Genomic DNA, 21,416 nt, shown 5'->3' on the forward strand with positions numbered 1-21,416 from the left:
ATCTCTTCCATCTGGCTGTTCCTGAGTTATATCCTTTTTATAATAAATCAGTAATCTAGTATGTAAAATATTTCTGATTTCTGTGAACCACTCTAGAAAATTAATTGAACCCAAGGAGAGGGCTATTGGAACCTTTGCTCTATAGCTGGTTGGTCAGAAGAAAGGAAACAACCTGGACTTTGGCATCTGAAGATTGTGTGTGTGTGTGTGTGTGTGTACACACGCAGTCTTACAGGACCTGATGCTATTTCCTGGTATAAATGGTTCATAATTGAGTTAAAAATGTAAGACACTCAGCTGGTGTTGGAGAACTGTATGGTGTGGGGAACTCCCCCCCTACATTTTAGTGATCAGAAGTGTCAGAAGTGAGAGCATAGGATATACAGGTGTGTATTTTACACAATAACCAAAGGAGCTGAAAGCATAGTTGCACATCCCTGTTCATTGTAGCATTATTCACAATAGCCAAGGGTGGAAACAATACAATGTCCATCAATCGGTGAATGGATAATCCAATGTGGTATATACATAGAGTAGAATATTCAGCCTTAAGGAGGCTGACATATAATATACCACGGAGGAACCTGGAAGCCATTAGTCACAAAAAGGCAAACACTTCATGATTCCACTTCTATTAATTTCCTATAAGAGTCAGGTTCACAAAGAGTAGAATGGAGTTCCCAGGGGCTGGGGAAGGAGACAGGGATCAGCGTTTGATTAAGGTGGAGTTTCCGTTTGGAAAGATGAGAAAGTTCTGCAGGGTGGAGAAGGCTGCAAAACAGTGTGAATGCGCTTAATGCCCCTGAAATGTGCACTTAAAAATGGTTAGGATGGTAGGGTTTAGGTCATGGGCTCCCCGCTACAATAAAGCAAGCAGAAACTGCTCTAAAAACCGAGGCGCAGAGGGCCAGCCCAGGAGTGTAAGGGTGACCGACAGCCCAAGACCTCTCTCCGCCACACGCTCCGCCCACCCTCACCCGGGCCACTCTTGCAAGTGCCCCCAGCCCCGCCTCTAAGGGCGGCAGAGGCTCCAGCCCGCGCACGCCTGCGCACGCCCCGCCCCATGCCCCCCCACCCGCGTGCGCTCCACTCGTCCGCCTACAGCAGGTACTGTGGCGCCTGCCCGCGCCGCCGCACGGAGCCCCTTCCCGCCGCCTCGCTCCTCCCCAAGATGGCGGCTGCGGCGCTGCTCCGGGGCGCGGCTTCAGGGCGCAGCGGCCTAGCCTGGCACTGGAGGCTGCGCGCGGCCCCGAGGCGCCGCCTGGCTCAAGGTTCCTGCTCTCAGAGTGGTGACCCCGCGGGCGGTACGGCCTGGGCCTACTTCCTGCTGGGCGAGCGCGCCCTGGTACGCGTGCGCGGGCCGGACTCGGCGCCCTTTCTCCTGGGTCTGCTGACCAATGAGTTGCCGCTTCCGGGTCCCGCTTCGGCCGTGGCGCGCGCGGGCTACGCCCACTTTCTTAACGTCCAGGGACGCACACTCTATGACGTCATTCTCTACGGGTGAGCGCAGGGTGTGGCAGGGTGTGGCAGGGACTGCGCAGGCTCCAGTGCCGGCGTGGAGGTGGGGAGTGGGATCACCCAGAGCGGCCGGGAGAAGACTTAGGGGATGGGCTCCTATGGAGGGCTCCCAGGGTTGGGGTCTGTACGGAGGAGGGGCGGGGCACCTAGGCCCAGGATGGTCATTCAGGAGAGGATCTGCAGGGCAGGGCGTCCAGAGGAGGGACACCTGGGAGCTTTTGCAAACGGTGGGCCATAGTGGGCCCCCACAGGGGAGGTCACCTGAGGATGGGAGGGGCGCCCAGGGCAGGGTATTTGGGAACCCGCATACAGGGACAGGGCTGCCATAGGTGGGCCAGAGCCAGCACCCAGGGATGGGCCCGTGACTCACCCATGGGAAGATCTGCGTGACTTTGCATGTGGCCTCTGCTCCTGCTCAGACCCACTGCACGGAAAAGGGGTCGCGGCACCTGTAGGAAGCCGCCTTGCACCACTGGCTTCCGCTATTACTTTCTGAGTCCTCCAGCGCACATACATTTCTCTCAGAAATCTCTCTTTAGTGATATCAGTGTTTGGTGTTTTACATCAGTCTGTGCTGATGTTATCATGACTGTGCCATGATGGTCAACAGGACAAGCCAAGTCAGTGGCCTTGTCCTTTGCTGTGTAGAGCTTTCTGTTTTCACTTGCTTAGCTTTCTCAGGCTTGGTACCTCTAAAATCTCTCATGCAATTGCAGGCTGTTGATTCCCTCTGAGGCTGTCCTGGAAACTCCCATGTCTGTTCTATTTGTGGGTCCTCATCTGCATCTTCCTCAGTATACTCCTGCCTTCTGGAGGAGTATGTAGTTTAGTGGCTTGTTGAGAGATAAGATACTTCAGGTGGACCTTTGACTCCTTCACATGGTTTTACCTGATGTCTTAGCTGGGTGTAGAACTCTAGGCTGAAAATCATCTCTGAATTTTATGAAGCCCTGATCTGTCTTGCTGCTGCTGGCACTGCTTTCCATTGTGTGTGATGACTTTTTCTCTAGGAGCTCTTGAGGGCTCTTTTTCATCCTTATGTCTTGAAGTGTCATGGTCATGTGATGTATTTGGGGTCTTCTTTCATGTCCTGTTGCTGGGCACTTGGTGGACTCTGTGACTCTGGAACAGGGGTCAGTAAAGTATGACCCTTGGACAGATTCACCTTACTTGCTCCCTGTTTTCATAATGAAATTCGATTGGAATGCTGCGTGCCCATTTGTTTGTAACTGTGTGGTTACTTTTGCCTTTTAATGGCAAAAGTATAATTAATACTATAATAATTGTGGTAGAAACTGTGTGGCCTCAAACCTAAAGTATTTACTATCTGGTCCTGTACAGAAAATGTTTGTGATCCCTGTTCTGTGTCCCCTGATTCAGAGATACCATTGTCATTATCTCCTTTATGTAATTATCTTCCCAGTAGTTGCTTTAATCTCTTTTAGAAACTGCATTCTTGAGCCCCCTGTGTCAGTAATTTTCACTTGCCCCTATTCTGGTAATTTCACTTTTTAATTTATCAGTGTTGTAATGATGCTTTGGTCCCCAAATATCCTTCTTTAGGCCTCTAGTCTGTCTTTACATCTTTCTCCCTTTGCTTTTTTTTTTTTTTTTTTGCTTTTTAGGGCTGCACTTGCGGCATTTGGAGGTTCCCAGGCTACGGGTCCAATCAGAGCTACAGCTGCTGGCCACAGCCACAACTGGAACAACGCAGGATCCGAGCTGCTTCTGCGACCTACGCCACAGCTCACAGCAATGCCAGATCCTTAACCCACTGAGCGAGGACAGGGATCGAACCCGCAACCTCATGATTCCTAGTTAGATTTGTTTCTGCTGCGCCATGATGGGAACTCCTGCATTCTTGTTATAATGAATTTATATCCTCATAAGTCACTCTGCAGTGTAAAATAATATTTTTTATTTCTAGAGCTTTTTCCTCTTCCTGCTTTGCCTCTGGTCTAGAGTGTCTTTCTTGTTACTAGTTCTGTGCTTGGTGGCTCTTTCCAGATATTGTGTGTGCCCTGATTTGCCCTATATAGGAGTTTGTTAATTCCTGTTAATTTCTCTGTTAATTCCTGATAATAGGTTATCACTGTGTCACTTACCGTCTGTGTGCTGAGGAAATTGGGGAGCACTGTGATGACACTCGCTGACCCTGGTCGCTCTTCTGAGATTCCAACTCAAAGTCCTTTGTGGGGAGTGCTGCCCTAAGTAGTGGAGTGGGGTCTTCATTCCATCAGAGAGAGACAACCTGAGTTACTGGCCTCACTTCTGAACAGTTAGAAGAGGGAGAAGGTGATAACACTCCTTCAGATGGCTGTTCTCGGGCTTGAAGGCTTGATAAGCAACATTCACATTCCTTTCTCCCAGTTCTGCTCTGTGGAGTGGGGCATGGGGTGCCGAGCCCACTGGCCTTGCCCCCTGTTCCAATGCCTCTGTTTTGTCCTAACGCCTACTATTAGTTCATGAGCTGTCCTCCTTCCCCTCCTGGTTGCCACTGGCCTTTACATCTGATCTCACTGAAGTCTGCTCTCTGGGGAGAGGGCCATGCTGGCAATGGGGTACCTCGCCTGGGGCCTGGGGTCTTCCTGCTTACTCTCTGCGTGACATTTTCTCTCTCTGGAATTTTTTTTTTTTTTCTTTTTTTTCGTTTTTTGCTTTTTAGGGCTGCACCCAAGGCATATGAAGGTTCCCAGGCTAGGGTCCAATCAGAGCTATAGCTGCTGGCCTACAGCCACAGCAATTCCAGATCTGCGACCTACACCACAGCTCACGGCAATGCTGGATCCTTAGCCCACTTAGGGAGGCCAGGGATCAAACCCGAGACCTCATTGTTATTAATCAGATTTGTTTCCGCTGAACTACTACCACAACAGGAATTCTGAATTTTTTGTTTAAATTATGCTTCTAGTTTCCCATACTTGAGTTGTTCTTCCTCATTGTACCCTATTTTTCTCTCCTGGATGTAGTACCATCTCTCGGACAAAGCTATATATATACATACATATATACATATACATATGTACATACATACACACATACATACCGCAGCATGAGAAAGTTCCCAGGCCAGGGATCGAACCTGCACCACACAGCAGCTACAAGAGCCACAGTGGTGAAAACACAGGAACCTTAATCTGCTAAGCCATCAGAGAACTCCCAGCTTTTTGTTTTTAAAGTGGAGTATTTACGGAGTTCCCTGGTAGCACAGTGGTTAAGGATCCTGCATCACTTCTGTGGTTTGGATTGCTGCTGTAGCACAGGTTCAGCCCCTGGCCCAGGAACTTCTGCATGTCATGGGTGTGGCCAAAAAGGAAAAAAAAAAATGTGCAAAGTAGACTTTTTTTTTTGTCTTTTTAGGGCCGCACCCACAGCATATGGATATTTCCAGGCTAGGGATCGAATTGGAGCTATAGCTGCCAGCCCACGCCATAGCCACAGCAACTTGGGATCCGAGCTGAGTCTGCAAGCTACACCACAGCTCACAGCAGTGCAGGATCCTTAACCCACGGAGCGAGGCCTGGAATTGAACTTGGCATCCTCATGGATACTAGTCAGATTTGTTTACACTGAGCCATAACAGGAACTCCTAAAGTCAACTTTTAAGAGTAATTTTAGGTTTATAGCACAATTGAAGGGAAGGTACAGGGATTTCTTATATTCTCTGCATGTACACATTCAGTCTCCTTCCTTATCAACATCCAAAGTACTAGATTACTAACAATTGATAAGCACATTGACACCAGTGTTACCCAAAGTCCTTAGTTTTACATTATGGTTCACTCTTGGTGCTGTGCAATCTATGGGTTTGGACAAACATATAATAACGTGTATGTGCCATTATATTATCATATAGAATATTTTCATGGCCCCTAAATATCGTCTGTGCTCTACTTATTCCTCCTGACTTCACAACCACTGAAAGCGTCTTTTTGGATATGGAACTGTCTCCACAGTTTCACTTTTTTCAGAATGTCACATAGTTGGAATCATCGAGCTTTCTTTCATTTAGTAATAGGCATTTAAGTTTCCTCCATGTCTTTTCATGGCTTGATGGCTCATTTCTTTTTAGTATTGAATAATAATTTGTTGTATGTACCACAGTTTATGTATCCATTCACGTACTGAAGGACATTGTGGCTGCTTTCAGATTTTGGCAATCATGGGTAAAGCTGCTATAAACATCTGTATGCAGGTTTCTATGTGGACGTTTTCAGCTTCTTTAGGGAAATACTAGGGAGTGTCATTTTTGGATTGTACGTAAAAATGTGTGTAGTTTTATAAGAAACCACCAAACTATATTCCAAAGTAGCCGTACCATTTTGCATTCCCTCCAGCAGTGTATAAAGACTTTCTGTTGCTCCACATCCTCAGTATTCTGGATTTTGGTCATTCTAATAAGTGCATAATGGTAACTCTTTTTTTTTTTTTTTTTTTTGTCTCTTTAGGGCTGCACCCATGGTGTACAGAGGTTCCCAGGCTAGGGATCCAGTTGGAGCTGTAGCCACCAGCCTATGCCAGAGCCACAGCAATGCTGGATCTAAGCCGTGTCTGTGACCTACACCACAGCTCATGGCAACATAGGATCCTTAACCCACTGAGCAAGGCCAGGCATCAAATCCACATCCTCATGGATGCTAGTTGGGTTTGTTAACCGCTCAGCCATGACGGGAAATCCACTCATTGGTTTTTTTTTTTTTTTTTTTTTTTTTTTGTCTTTTTGCCATTTCTTGGGCCGCTCTCTCGGCATATGGAGGTTCCCAGGCTAGGGGTCGAATTGGAGCTGTAGCCACCGGCCTACGCCAGAGCCACAGCAACGCAGGATCCGAGCTGCGTCTGCGACCTACACCACAGCTCACGGCAACGCCGGATCGTTCACCCACTGAGCAAGGGTGGGAATCAAACCTGCAACCTCATGGTTCCTAGTCGGATTCGTTAACTACTGCGCCACGATGGGAACTCCCTCATTTTCTTTTTAATTTGCTTTTCCCTTATGACATATGACGTGGAGCATCTTTTCATATGCTGTTTGGGGAGGTGTCTCTTCAGGTCTTTGGCCCATTTTTAATCAGGTTGTTTGTTGAGTTTTAAGTAGTTTTGTGTATTTTGAATGATGATCCTTTGTCAGATGTGACTTTTTAAACCTTTTCTCCCAGTCTGTGGGTGGTTTGACTCCTTATCCTCTCAGATGAGGCTTTGTGTTTTAAAGGTCTTTCCTTATTCTGACCTTACCCTTTGTCTTCATGAGGAAGGCCTTGCCCAAGTGCTTTCTGCTGAGCTGTGACATGCTCACAGTTTTGGTCCTGGCCTGCTCTTTCTTTTGTGAGACACAGTTATGTTTCTTCCAGTTTCTGGGCAGTGTCTCTGGGGGCCATCCCACTGGGGGTTGCCTGGTGAGGATTTGGATGATCCACCATGCCCCCTTTTCTCTCCATGCCTGGTTCTCCATGCTGAGTTTGACTCAGCCAGTTCCTGGTCTATGTGTGCCCCAGCAGAGAGAGGGTGGGGAGTGGAACTGGTACACCTCTGCCCAGAACCTTGCTACTCCTGTGCAGACCCCACTCAGCCCCATTTAACCCACATCTCTCCTGCCTTCCTGCTGTGGCCCTGCTCTGTAGGCTCCTGGAGTGAGGTCCCTGTGGGGGTGGTGGGTATCCAGGTGGCAGCTGGCAGGTACTCTGTGGGTGTTGGGCTTCTGGAGAAGGGCACTCTGGGTGTTCTTTTTGAGGGGTTAGGTGGCTTTGACCCACCGTTTTTGGGTTTTCACACAGCCTGTGCCCTAGGCAGGAAGGTGGGTGAGGATGGATGCCTAGGCTTGCACATGCTGTATCCAGGTCCTGCCTGCCACGCCAGCTGGTGAGGCTGCAGCTGCCCCTCAACTTTCTTTCTGCTGCCATAGTTGTGCCCCTAGGAGGGGCTGTGGGGTTTAGCAAATAAAATTGCAGGATGCTCAGGTAAATCTCAGACAGGAATGACTTTTTGGGGGGTGACCTATGCAGTGTTTGGGAAATATTTACACCGAAGACATTGTTCACTGTTTATCTGAAATTCAGATTTGACTGGGCATTCTGTTTTTGTCTGGCAGCCCTACCCTGGGGCACTTTGTAATATCTGGGGATATTTGTGGTTGTCATTCAGGTGTGAATCCTTCTGGCATCTAGTGGGCTGGGCTTGAGGGTACTCTTAGCAGCCAGCAGTGCCCAGGACAGCCCCACAGAAAGTTTCTGGGCCCAAACGTTGGCCATGCTGGCCAAGAAATCTGCCTTGGGCATAGGCTCATCCTACCTCCCCACTTCTGCTAACCTGTCCCCTTTTACTTAGCTGTAGCAGGGGCAGCAGGCAGTCTGCTTTGGGGTGATGGGGAACAGGAGTGCATTGTAGCTTCGTTGGTCCTGGGGGTGGGGCTGAAGGGCACACGGCCATTTGCACAGGTAGCTCAGAAAGGGTCTGAGCCTCAAACCTGGCCCTGCCCCACCCAACCCATCTTGAACCCATGGAACATTAGTCCCATGAGTAAGATAGGGGTATCAGCCTGGGCCTCTCTACCCTGGTGGTCCCTTCACCAGCCCTGCTCGGCCTTCCCCTGGCTTGATCTCCTCCCTCTGAGGTTTGCTCTCCCCTACAAGCTCATGTTCTGCCCACCCATGCCCAATATCTCCTCTTGCCAGTATTTCATACTATGTCTGCTTCCTTTATCAGAGATTTAAAAAATAAAAATATACCTGCACACAGTTAAAAGAACCTACTAATATTAAAAGGCTTGTGATGAAAACTGACTGAGTCTTGCTTCCCTTCTCACCTGCATGGACTCATCTTCTTCACCAACAGCTCCTTTTTCTTTTTAACTTTCTATTTGGGGATAATTATAGATTTACAGGAGGCCACACACAAAAAATAAATGAACATGGAGGTCCCATGCTCCCATCACCCAGTCCCTGCAATGGCAACATCTTGCCTCTTGTAGTCCAAGGTCACAATCAGGACAGACATGGGCCGGCCACAGGGCGCACTCAGTTTATTCCAGATTCCCACATGCTCACATGCATGAAGCTCTGTAGTTTGATCATGTGCGGAACTGTGTAACCTCAAGACAGAGCTCTTCCATTACCACCAGGCTCCCTTCTACCCTTTGGGCACACCTTCTCACCCCCTCAGCCCCATAGCAACTTGCCTCCTCACTCTCCATGATTGTGTTGTTTCAGGAATATGGTACAAACAGTTTGCTCTTTTTTTTTTTTTAATTTTATTGGAATATCGGTGACTTCCAAAGTTGTGTTAATTTCAGGCATACAACAAAGTAAATCAGTTATACATATATGCATTCCTTTTCAGATTCTTTTCACATATAGGTTATTATAGATTTCCCTGTGCTATATAATAGGTTCTTGTTACCTGTCTATTTTATATATAATAAAGTGTGTATATATCAATCCCAACTCCCTCATTTATCCTCCCCACCCTGTTTCCCTTTTGGTAAACATAAGTTTGTTTTGAAATCTTTGAGTCTAGAGTCTTTTGAGATTGAGTTTCATTCACCTCAGTGCCCTTCAGATTTGTCAGTAGTTTGTTCCTTTTCCCTGCTGAGTTATTTTCCACTGAGGGAATATACCACAGTTTGTTTAAACCATTCACCCACTGAAGGACCTTTTGGTTTTATTTCTTGGCTGTTAAGAATGAAACTTACTAACATTCAGGTTTTATGAACACTTGGGGTATTTCCTGGGGTGAATGCCAAGGAATGCAATGGCTGGGTCATGTGATTGCTGCATGTTTAGTTTTATGAAGAACTGCAAACCGTTTTCCAGAACACTTGTTCCATTTACATTCCCACCAGAAGACTGAATGAACAAGCTTTTTCTCTGCATCCTTGCCCCCTTGGGTGTTTTTATTTTGGCCTTTCTGGTAGAGGTCATGGTGATTTTAATTTGCCTTTGCCTTGTTGTAAGTGACTTTGAACATCTTTCCATGTAGTTATCTGCAGTAGTACCTTTGAACTCTGGGCAGCACTTACCTTTTCCTGCCTGGGAAGGGCATTGGGGGCATAGCTGATGGGTTCTAGGAGAGTGGCCTGGGGTACCAGCTGGAAAGGGTGCCTTTCCTCTGTGTGTTGTTCATAAGGGCCCCACCATCATCTGGTCACCACACTGGAATACAGGGTCATTCCAGTGGGTGTGGGCTGCCTGGAGTGTGGTTAGGATGGTTCTGGGGTCCTGATCAGGTTGCAGGGCCTCTCTACGGGAAGTGCAAAGTGGGCATGGGCAGGGTGTGGCCCTACCAGGCATCTCGCCTGCCTCAACTGGATGCTGACCTCACAGCTCTTCCTGCCAGCCCATACCCTTCCTGAAATCCACTGTGTGCCCTGCCTTAGAACCTTTGGCTTCCCAGTGGCTTCTCAGGGCTGGAGGAAGCAAATCCTGGACCTCAGTGTGGTTGTCTGTGCCTTTCTGCCTCACTTTGAGCACCAGACACCACTGTGGCCCCAGGGCCTCAGTTCCCACCTGTCAGGCTAAGGCCTTTCCTCCACTGGCCAGACTGCTCCCTGGGTGGAAAGGAGCAGTGGCCATGAGGTCTCCAGCGAGTGCTGTGCTGTCCAGCAATACCAGGTGGTCCGGGCACTCCTGCATTTGGAAGGCACAGCTGTGCCTGACCATGGCCCTTCCCACAGTGTGTCCTGCCCACCTCCTATGTAACTCCACCTCTCTCTGCAGGCTTCCTGAGCACTCCGATGAGCAGCCTACCTTCCTCCTGGAGTGTGACAGCTCAGTGCTGGATGCGCTGCAGAGGCACCTGGTGCTGCACAGGATCCGGCGGAAAGTCACGGTGGAGCCATGCCCTGAGCTACGTGTGTGGGCTGTGCTGCCCTGTGCCCCTGAGGAGGCTGGCAGGTCTGTGCCCCTGCAGGAGAAGGCCCAGTGCACCACCATCCTCACCCGTGATCCCCGGACTGCCCGCATGGGCTGGCGGCTTCTCTCCCAGGATGAGGGCTCTGCCCTGGTGCCCGGGGGCCGACCTGGGGACCTCCAGGATTATCACCGACACCGGTACCAGCAAGGTGTGGACACAGGGATGGCCCTAGGGAAGGATCAGGGATAGGAGGGTGATGCTGGATGGGGGTGGTGGGTCAGGGTGGGATGGGAAGGGACAGGATGGGCATGACACAGAGCCTTGGGGAAACTGTGGCGGGTCTAGGCACTGGAAGAAGGGAGACTGGGGGTCTGGGGTCAGGGGTAGGTTCTTCTCCTCTAGTGAGTAGTGTTGAGGGCCAGACCAAGGTGCTCACTTGGGGACCAGAGTAGGAGGCTGGAGTGGGGACCTGGAAGGTGGGAAGGGACCAAGAAGAGGAGTCTTGGGAGGGGACTCAGAGGATTCTGGGGGGCAGATGGTGGGGCACCTACAGGCCAATACCCTCAGCCACCCTTGGTTGAGCCCCCAGCTCTGGAGGGCACCTCAGGTCTCATTAAGCCTTTCCCTACCCCTGCAGGTGTTCCCGAAGGGGTCCACGACCTGCCCCCAGGAGTGGCCCTACCTCTGGAGTCCAACCTGGCCTTCATGAATGGCATCAGCTTCACCAAGGGTTGCTACATTGGCCAGGAACTGACGGCCCGCACCCACCATACAGGTGTCATCCGAAAACGCCTCTTCCCAGTACAGCTCTCAGGCCGCCTCCCTGTGGGCAGCATTGCTCCTGGCACCTCTGTGCTCACTGAGTCCGGGCAGGCAGCTGGCAAGTATAGGGCAGGCCTGGGGGATGTGGGGCTGGCTCTGTTGCGGACTGAGAAAATCAAGGGTCCTCTCCACATCAGAACCTCTGAGAGTGGCCTGGTAGCTCTAACTGCATCTGTGCCAGACTGGTGGCCCACAGCCACCAAGTAGCCCTAGGTGTTCCTGCACTCCTGCACAGGGCCTCTGTCCATGTGCACTCTGTAAGCTGGCCTCCACTTCCCAGGGTGACCCAGTTGAACAGACACATTTTGGAGGGTCCCAAGTGTATATGGGCTTCCCAGGGCTGTAGGCATGGAGGGGCAAGCTACTGCAACCCAGGTGTCTTCAGCCCATCGTGCTTCCTATGGAGGGTTCAAAGCATGGGAGTCCCTCCACCCTGGAGGCTCTGTGGCTGAAGCATCTGGAGCCCCAGCTTCCATCAGACCCTGGATGAGATTCCAGACCATATAGGTCTGGAGGTTGTTCATCCATCAGCCAAAGAGTGGATGACTAGGATGCCTCTGGCCTGCTCACACCCCTCTGAGCCTGCTTAGGTGGGCCTGGGAAAGAGGCATCTCAGTGTCCGAGGGGCTCAAGAGGTGAGTGGGCTCTGGGAATTGTCTTACTGTGTTGGCTTGAGGGCATGTCTCAGGGTGGGAATCTTGTGGGGCCAGGTGGCGTGATGTCTGCCAGTGGAGGCACATGCACCACTCAACCCTCCTGAGTCCTCCCACGTGTACCTCTGTGTTCAAGAGCACCAGCTGGGGGAGCCCCAATACAATTTCATGCCAGGGTAGCAGATCACTTCTGGCTCTATGGTGGCATTGGCAGCCCCCACTTAATTCCTGTAGCCCTCATGAGCCTGGGGTGGAGTTAGGTGCACGACAGGACCCAGGGTGCAGAGAGGAGCCTCTGCTTGGTTTACTTGCTACTGTTTTCTGATGTAGTCATGTCTTCACATTAAGGGGATGACTCTCTTACCACCTTTAAAACCACTGACTTTTGTTTTCCCTCAGCAATGTGAATCTCCTAGTTATCGGGTGTCCCAACCCGATGCTCCAAAGTGGCTATTAAAGTGTGACCACAATCGGCCCACGTGGAACTCTTGTTTCATTTTGAGTAGAAGGTACTGGGACTTGGTTTGGGGTAGACTAGATACATTGAGATGCTCTCTCCCTCAAACACCTGAGCACACGAGGTAAGGTATTTTAGCAGAGTTCCTGGTTTGCTGGACTGACAAGAAGGGAAGAGGCTTCAGAGGTCTCTTCCAGTGGATCAGTGAGGGAGTGCTGCTGGGTCCAGAGCAGATCTAGCCTGGTGACTCTGAGCTGTGTGTTCTGCAGACCCAGGGCAACAGACAGATAGGCCTGTCCCTGTGAAGTGTCCAAGTGGTGCTCACAGAGCTGGTATGGGAGGATTGAGTGACAAAGGAGCCATCCTGGTGTCGGGGGTAGCTGCAGTATCCCCCCAAGGTCCTGTAGCCACGTATATCTAGGAGACTCCAGGAGGAGGTGGGGAGCTGCTGGGCACCTGAGGGGAAGAGGAGGCATGGAGGGACTGGAAAATTGAAGGTGATGGGGACATAAGGGGGCCATGAGCACTTGGCCAGCCTGATGAGGGGAAGCTCCCCCTCGGGTAAGGAAACAGCCAGGCAGTTCTAACCCTTTCTTGTTCCTTAAAACTGAGAGCAGGTTGTCAGGCTGGGTGGGCAGCACTGTTCTGAGGTACATCTTCTGGGGTGAACAAATTAAGAATGGAGGACATCCTCTGGGCAGGAATGGCATAGTTATAAATAAAGGACACAGGAGTCCCTGTACTAATGGTGCTGCCGGTATCTGTGCTGCAGATTAAAAACACCCAGGGTTTCTCACCGCCTGTGGACCCCCAAAGTCAAGAGCCACTCGTATCTCTGGGCAATGGTGTTTGTAGGATATCAGTCTTTTGGCACAAGCATGAGCATCTGTGCCAACATGTGACCTGATGTGGGAGCTGTAAGTAAATGAGAAAGGAGGTGGGCCATCATGTTTTAAGGGCGGGCAGCTTCTGAGTGTGTGAAATGCTGCCTTGTAGATCAGATGTCCTATAAATGTCTTCAGCATTCTTCAGGTAACAGATCTTAAAATATTTGGTTCACATCCAAGAAATACACATCCCGTGTTCTACTTTGGTGTTTTTAAAAGGAGGCTGCCATACCACAAAAGTACTTCCTTTCTTGAGCAAACCAAGTCAGTTTTCACAGAAACCCTGGTTTTTGCAGAAAGCTATTTTAGGAGGTCTAAAGCCAGCTGTCTAGTGCACATGACCCAGAGGGCATCAGTCAGTATTTAATGGTTTTTTTTTTGTTGTTGTTGTTGTTGTTGTTTTTTTTTTGGATGTGCCTACAGCATGTGGAAGTTCCCAGGCCAAGGACTGAACTTGCACCACAGGAGTGACAATGCCATGTCCTTAGCCCACTAGGCCACCAGGGAACTCCTAGTCATTTTTAATTTTTACATTTGCTTTCAATTTCATGAATACTGATTTCTGTGAGAACTGGTGCAGATGCTCGGAAAGCTCTTTGCTGGTTTTCCCATCTACTTTAGCTGTTTTGTAAGAAGTATAAAGTTCTGAAGACTAGCTGTCATAGTTTAAAAAAAAGTAGCCGTGGGTAGTAGTATTTCTAGAAGCCTGGCAAATGCAAGTGTAATAAACCTCTTTTTGGAAATCCTTGTTCAGCTTAAGTTTTACAGATGAGTTCTCAGGAATATATCTTGTTAAAAACCATAAAACTGAGAAACACTTTTATAACTCCCAAGGAAACAAGAGTCAGCAGAAAAATAGTAACCCACAAATTTCAGATATTGGGGTTACCAGACGTAGAGTATAAACTTAGCATATTTAGTTTATTTAAAGAAATAAGGCATTTAATTATTAGTAAGAAGCAAGAGACTATAAACATGATCAGGAAGATTTTTAAAAGATCAAAAGAAAAGTAGAAATAAAAATACATTTTTTAAAAAGTTTATAGGTATGAGTTCCTGTCGTGGCTCAGTGGTTAATGAATCTGACTAGCATCCATGAGGACGCAGGTTAAATCCCTGGCCTCAGTGGGTTAAGGATCTGCCATTGCCGTGAGCTGTGGTGTAGGTTGCAGACACGGCTCAGATCCCGAGTTGCTGTGGCTGTGGTGTAGGCAGCAAGCTACAGCTCCGATTCTACCCCTAGCCTGGGAACTTCCATATATCCTGGGTGTGTCCCTAAGAAGACAAAACAAACAAACAAACCAACAAACAAAAACCTTAAAAAAAGTTTATAGATATACTTTCTGAAGAACTGAGAAATGTGAAAGAGATCAAGACTAGAGAAGAGAGAAGATTTAATATAATAACATGTTGATCTAAGTGAAATTACAGGAGAGAAAAGGACATGGGGCAGAGAAAAGAAATAACGCTGTTAATTTCCCAGAATTGATGGAAGTTGTCCCTTCTTAGGCTTAGGAAGCCCAGTGGCTCTGTAGCTCTACCTTGTCTCATCCTAGTTTAAGTCCAGAACCCCAAACACAGGGAAGCTTTTTTTTTTAGGGTTGTACCTGTGGTGGAATTGGAGCTGCAGCTTCTGGCCTATGCCCCAGCCACAGCAACACTGGATCTGAGCTGCGTCTGTGACCTATACCACAGCTCACAGCAACACTGGATCCTTAACTGACTGAGTGAGGTCAGGGATTGAACCCATGTCCTCATGGATACTAGTCAGGTTCATTACTGCTGAGCCACAACGGGAACTCCAGGGAAGTTCTTAAAAGTAGGCCAAGAGAAAATCTTTTTTAATATTTGGGAGTTCCCTGATCGCCTAGTGGTTAAGGATCTGGCATTGTCACTGTGGTGGTGTAGGTTTGATCCCTGGCCTGGGAACTTCTGCATGGCATGGGTGCAGCCAAAAAAAAATTTGGTTTCTCAGAAGTAGTGGAAGCCAGAAGGAAAGTAAGTATCTTCAGTGTACTGAGAGAAAAATAACTATCAGCCTGAAATTGTATACCTAAAATTGTCATTCAAGAATGAGATGAAATAAGATATTTTCATTTGTGATATTTATTTTTTATTTTGTTTTATTTTGACCACACTTGAAGCATGCGGAAATTCTGGGGCCAGGGATTGAACCACCACCACAGCTGCAACCAGAGCCACAGTGGTTAACAACTGTGCCACCTACAGAACTCCTATATTATGATTTTTTTAGTAAAAAATATGTATTTGGTTTTGTCCCTAATCCTGGCACAGAGCTCCTAAAACTGTTGGAATTTCCTAAGTGATGAGAGTGATAGAAGTGTATTGATATTCACAGCAAGCCCCTGTCAGGCACACCAGAGTTTATGCTAATGAGATAACTTTTAACCCCTAAGTATGGGGCTGGCTGCTAGGGGAATCCACAAGGTGATTAGAGGGTTACAACTTTAAATATCATTCCCTGACCTCTGGGAAGAGGAGAGGGGCTGTATGTTGAATCTGTCACCAGAGGAAAATGATTTAATAATACCTCTATAATGAAGCCTGTATGATAGTTGAAAAAGTATGGGGTTTGGAGTATCCAGGTAGGTGAATACCTGGAGATTTGGGGAGAGTGGCAGTGAAGCCCATGTCCGTTCCCACATACATTTCCCTATGCATCTCTTCTGAGTCCTGAGTTATATCCTTTTATTGTAAACCCGTAATGTAGTAAGTAAAATATTTCTTTGAGTCCTGTGAGCAACTCTAGCAAATTAATTGAACCCAAGGAGGGTCGTGGAAACTTATCTATAGCCAGTTGGTAAGGAGCACAGAAGACAACCTGGACTTGCAATTGGTGTCTGAAGTGATGGTAGGGACAGCCTGGGGGAATGAGCCCTTAACCTGTGGGCTCTGATGCTACCCCGAGGTAGATAGTGTAAGCATTGGGTTGAACCTTGGGATACCTAGGTAGTGTTGGAGAATTGTCTTGTGTGGGGAGAGAACCTACACACCGGAATTGGGTGCAGAATTATACAGACAAACAAAAAGTTTAGAATTTAAAAATTCTAAAGGATGACTCTGGGCAGAAAGTAAGTCCCCTAGAAGAAATTCCATAAGGGAAAATATGAAATGCAAGATTGGAATGAATGGGGGGTAAATATATGGATAAATCTAAACTGCTGACTGTAAATGTGATGTTTATAATGCCTAATTGGGGAGTGAGTTTATGCTAATGTGGTGGCTCAGGCTGGGCCCCTAGATAGCCTCAGAATGGGGCCAGCCACCATGAAGACCATGTGTTGAGTATGTGAACTTTCAGTCCATCCCAACCTCCAGGGAGGGAGGGAGGGGGTCTGGAGATTGAGCTCTATAGTCTGGAACAGGGAGGATTTGATAGACTTCCAAGTTGGTGAGCAAGAGGAGGTGTTGGAAGGGTGGCGCTTGGAGAGGTTGTGGGTGCTTCATATGTCGAACCCCCATGCCTTGCTCTACATATCTCTTCCATATGGCTGTTCCTGATATATTTGGAACTCAGGTCCCGGTAATAAACTGGTAAACATGAAAAATGTTTCCTGACTTCTGTGAGTCATTCTAGCAAATTATAGGATCTGAGGAGGGAGTCATGGGAACCCCTGAATTTGTAGCCAAGTTGGACAGAAGTGTTGGTGGCCTAGGCTCCCCATGGCAAGTGGCATCTGAAGGGGGCAGTCTTGTGGGCTGAGAACCTGCAGGGTCTGACACTAACTCAGGAACTTAGTGCCAGAATTGAGTTGAGGAGTTCCCACTGTGGCACAGTGGGCTAAGGATCTGGCATTTTCTCTGAGACAATGTGGGTTCAATCCCTGGCCCTGCGCAGCTGGCTGAGGATCTGGCATTGCTGCAGCTGTGGCATGGGTTGCAACTGCACTCAGATCCCATCCCTGGCCTGGAAACTTGCACATACCGTGGGTTCAGCCAAACAAGGGGAAAAAAAAAAAAAAGAATTGAGTTGAATTGGTGGACATCTGGCTGGAGTCAGAGAATTGGAGAGTTGGTTGATGCTGGAGAAGACACCACTTATTTGATGTCAAGAGGAAAAAACCCACAGAATTCCCTCTCATTAATTAGCAAATCAAGTCAACAAAAGTCAGTAAAGGCAAGATGATAATAACAGTATCAGTAAGCTTGATGTAAAGCATCTATCAACGATTGCACTCAGTGAAGAAGAGAACACATTCCTATCAAAAACACATAGAACATCTATGAAAATTTACTTTGTTTTTGGCCATAAAGTTTCCACATCTTTCAAATAATTGGTTTCGTAGACTGATGACAATTCTATTTAAAAAGATTACAGTAATAAAAAAGATAACTAAAAATCCTTCATCACTTGGAAGAAAGTTACATCTAAATACCTTATGGGTCAAAGGAAAAAAGTCATCACAGATTATCATCTAATTAGAAATAAAATGACAGTGAAAATACAACAAAATTTGGCTATGGCTGTACATGTATTAAGGATATTCATAGTTTTAGTCACATTTGAAAAGAAAAAGAACAAAAATTAAACAGCTATAACTGATTTAAGAAGTTAGCAAAAATAACATAATAGACTCAAAGAAAGTAGAAAGAAGGAAATAAGTAAAAAACTGAAAAGCAGAGGGGCAACAAAACCAAGTATTTTGAATCAACAGGGCAATGGGAGTGGGAAGAGGACTCTGGGGGCTGCAAAGGGGGCAGGGTTTGCACTCTCCCCCTGCCCAGCCTTTCTGGAAAACCCATCTTCCCACCCAACTGCTGTGTTTCTTCTCCATGCTTCCTTTCCCAGCCAATGCTGCAGGTAATTTGATTTTCCAAAAGCTCTCATTTAAAAATATATACTTCGTCCTTCCAGGTTTATTTCTCTGTAATTGAGGTCATTCCGTGTATAATATGTCAGTTTCATATCCTATATTCCCCCCCCCCCACATTTCATGAGCACTTACCCCTCTGTCATCACCATGGGTGTTTTTTTGTGGCTTCCAGTAGTTGGATATTGCTTGGTTCACCCTGACAAACATGCAGTATGTTTTCTTTGTTCTTTTTTCTCTTTTCCAGCTATGATAATTAAATTTTTTTTTATTAAAGCGTAGTTGATTTACAGTGTTGTGGGCTATGCTAATGTTTTGATACATACCTTCCAGATAAGTCTTGTGGGATGATTTCCTCTTGACTCTTTGCCTGCATTTCAGGTTTTGTGGTTCACCATGGGCATGGGGCAGGGGTTCTGACTCCCTAGTGGGTGGCACTCAGCCAGTTGTGCTGTATTCTTTACTTGACGCTGCTTCCAGGAGTATTTATAAATGAATTTGAGAAAAATTATCAAATGGAAAAGCTGAGACTGAATGGGATGGAGACCGCATTTTGAGAGGCTGGTACTGAGAGCTTGTGCCTGGAGGCTTGTGGATGCTGACTTCCATTATGTTTAGATATGCTTTCTCCAAAATTTAGTAATGAAAAAAAAATCTAACACAGAAAGTGAGAGTTTTTCCGTAAACACCCCTTGGTCATGCACAGTTTGTGATGAGCTTCTGTGCTTTTTCCTTTGGGATATCAGTTCCCCTTCCCTTCCCCTGCACCCCAGCCTGCCTTCTTTCCCTCCCTCCCTCCTTCCTTCCTCCCTCTCTCCCTCCCTTCTTTCCTTCCTTTCGCCACACCCGAGCCATTTGGAAGTTCCAAGGCTAGGGGTCGAATTGGAGCTGTAGCCACCGGCCTATGCCATAGCACTGCAGGATCCAAGCTGCATCTGTGACCTACGCTGCAGCTCACGTCAACACCGGATCCTTAACCTAATGAGCAAGGCCAGGGAACAAACCCACATCCTCATGGGTTTGTTACCACAGAGCCACAATGGGAACCCCCCACCGCCCCCTTTTTTTTGAACCCGACCTTTCTTAATTTTGGATGCATTTCCAAGTAGGTTGGCAGACCTCCGCTGCACTCATCCCTGATGTTTTCAACAATGTTGTTTTTCTTTCTTTTTTTCCCTTCAGAGGAAAACTAAGCATACAGTGAGATGCACAAATCCTGCTGCTCATAAAACACAGCTGTAGTAGCTCTCTCTTGCCCCTTTCCAGTCAGGCCCTGCACCACAGAACCTGCTCTTAAAGCTTCATGTTAGTGCAGTCACACAGTGCTGCGCTTTCAAGGGAGGCTTTTTTTTTTTTTTTTTTTTTTTTTTTTTTTGTCTTTTTGCCATTTCTTGGGCCGCTCCCGCAGCATATGGAGGTTCCCAGACTAGGGGTCTAATCAGAGCTGTAGCTGCCAGCCTACGCCAGAGCCACAGCAACGCGGGATCCAAGCTGCGTCTGCAACCTACACCACAGCTCACGGCAATGCCGGATCGTCAACCCACTGAGCAAGGGCAGGGATTGAACCCGCAACCTCATGGTTCCTAGTCGGATTCGTTAACCACTGCGCCACGACGGGAACTCTGAGGCTTTGTTTTCAGCACATTTTTGAGCCTCCCTCACAATGTATATGTCTCTGGTATAGTCCTTTTATTGCTGGGTAGTGCTGGTTGAGTGGACAGACCACAGTTAGCTTCTCTATCTCCTATCGAGGGACCCCTAGCATGTTTGCAGTTTGGGCTGTTATGAGGAAAGCAGCAGTGAGCATACAAACAATAGCTGGACCATCTGTAAAAATAGAACTCTGACCTACAACCTTTGGCCAGAGGAAACCAACCCACCATCTCCAGTAGCCAGTTCAGGAAACCATCCTGCTGTAAGTCAGACTTACAGGCTGTCAGCCTGCTATCTCTAGGAACATTCTAGGCAGCCAAACAATAACCTCTATAATTGGCAATCAGCCCCAAACCATAGGACTTGATCAATAACTGGTGCTTCCTTATTAATCCCATTTCCAACTTGGAATCAACCAGAGGAAGCCAAATATGCTCCCTGACCAGTTCCAAAGTACACCCCACTTATAGTCAGCCTCTCCAGTTCCCCAGGCCATGGCCTCTAGGACCCCGGGGACTTCCCTTTTGGTACTGGGAAGCTCTGCCACCCCTGACTACTCCTGACTACCCCTGACTGCCTTGCCTCAGTTATCTCTGAGCAGATAGCCTTTGCCCTTTTTCTTCTCTGGCAGTCTCCATTTCCATACTCAAACAAGCCTTGTGTGAACACAGGCTTTCAGCTCATCAAATCAGTACCTGGGGGTGGGCTTGTGGGGCCACAGTGGAAAGAAGCTTGAGTATAAGGAGCTGCCTGCATTCTCCCACAGTGACTGGTCCATTTTTTACACCTACCGGCAACTAGTCCATGCCAACTTTTGGTACTATTAATCTTTCTAATTTCCATTTGGAGATTGGGTGTTTACATTCCAAATATCTTCCCCCCCCCTTTGGCTTTTGTCTTTTTAGGGCTGTACCCACGGCATATGGAAGTTCCCAGACTAGGGGTCTAATCGGAGCTATTGTCACCGGCCTACGCCAGAGTCACAGCAACGTCAGATCCAAGCCTCGTCTGTGACCTGTACTACAGCTCATGGCAATGCCAGATCCTTAACCCACTGAGCGAGGACAAGGATCAAACCCTCAACCTCATGGTTCCTATGTGGATTCTTTTCCGCTGTGGGAACTCCTGTATTTCAAATATCTTGAGCAGATGCCTGGCTGTGCTGACGGGGAGCAGAAGGAGTATTCCACTCCTCAACCACCACTCTGCACCCACTCTCTGTGATCTGGGCACCAACTCAGTATCCTTGTCTTCAACCTCTTTGCAAATCATACTGATTTTGTTTGGTCACATTAGTGTTTGTGGGAAAAATGAATTATTTCTGAATAAATTTTATGCCACAGATCTCTCAAAATTAGAAGTTTATCAGGGAAGTATTGGTAGCAGGGACACTGTTGATGAAAAATCTGGAGACTTCTGAGTTCTAGTATACATTTCATTCACTCATTCATTTCACCATTTATCCACTCACTCAACCAATTATTGAGTGCCCACCGACCTTGAAAGTAAAATACAAAGTATACTGGATTACCATAGTTCTACGGTGAAGAATGAAGCAGAGAATGGAACAGGGTGTGTGTGGAGATGGGGTGAATTGGGGGATGGGCTGTCTGTGGTGGATACCAGGTAGTTGTGTGGGGGGATGGGGCGTGTGCAGAAGTGGGGTGTATTGTGGGGACTGGGCTTGTGTGAGATTGGGGCACGTGTGGCGACTAGGTGCATGTGGGGGATAGAGCAAGGTCAGGATAAT

General features: G+C 47.7%; 1 protein-coding gene across 1 annotated transcript; it reads left to right on the forward strand.

The window, feature by feature from the left end:
• On the forward strand, positions 1,091–12,311 carry IBA57 (IBA57 homolog, iron-sulfur cluster assembly). The gene is given in 3 exon segments (NM_001244830.1): positions 1,091–1,500; positions 10,227–10,570; positions 11,000–12,311. Coding segments are annotated over 3 exon segments (1,065 nt in total). The 5' UTR covers positions 1,091–1,171; the 3' UTR covers positions 11,392–12,311.

Source organism: Sus scrofa, chromosome 2 (assembly GCF_000003025.6).
Source record: "Sus scrofa isolate TJ Tabasco breed Duroc chromosome 2, Sscrofa11.1, whole genome shotgun sequence".
Classification (NCBI taxonomy): domain Eukaryota; kingdom Metazoa; phylum Chordata; class Mammalia; order Artiodactyla; family Suidae; genus Sus; species Sus scrofa.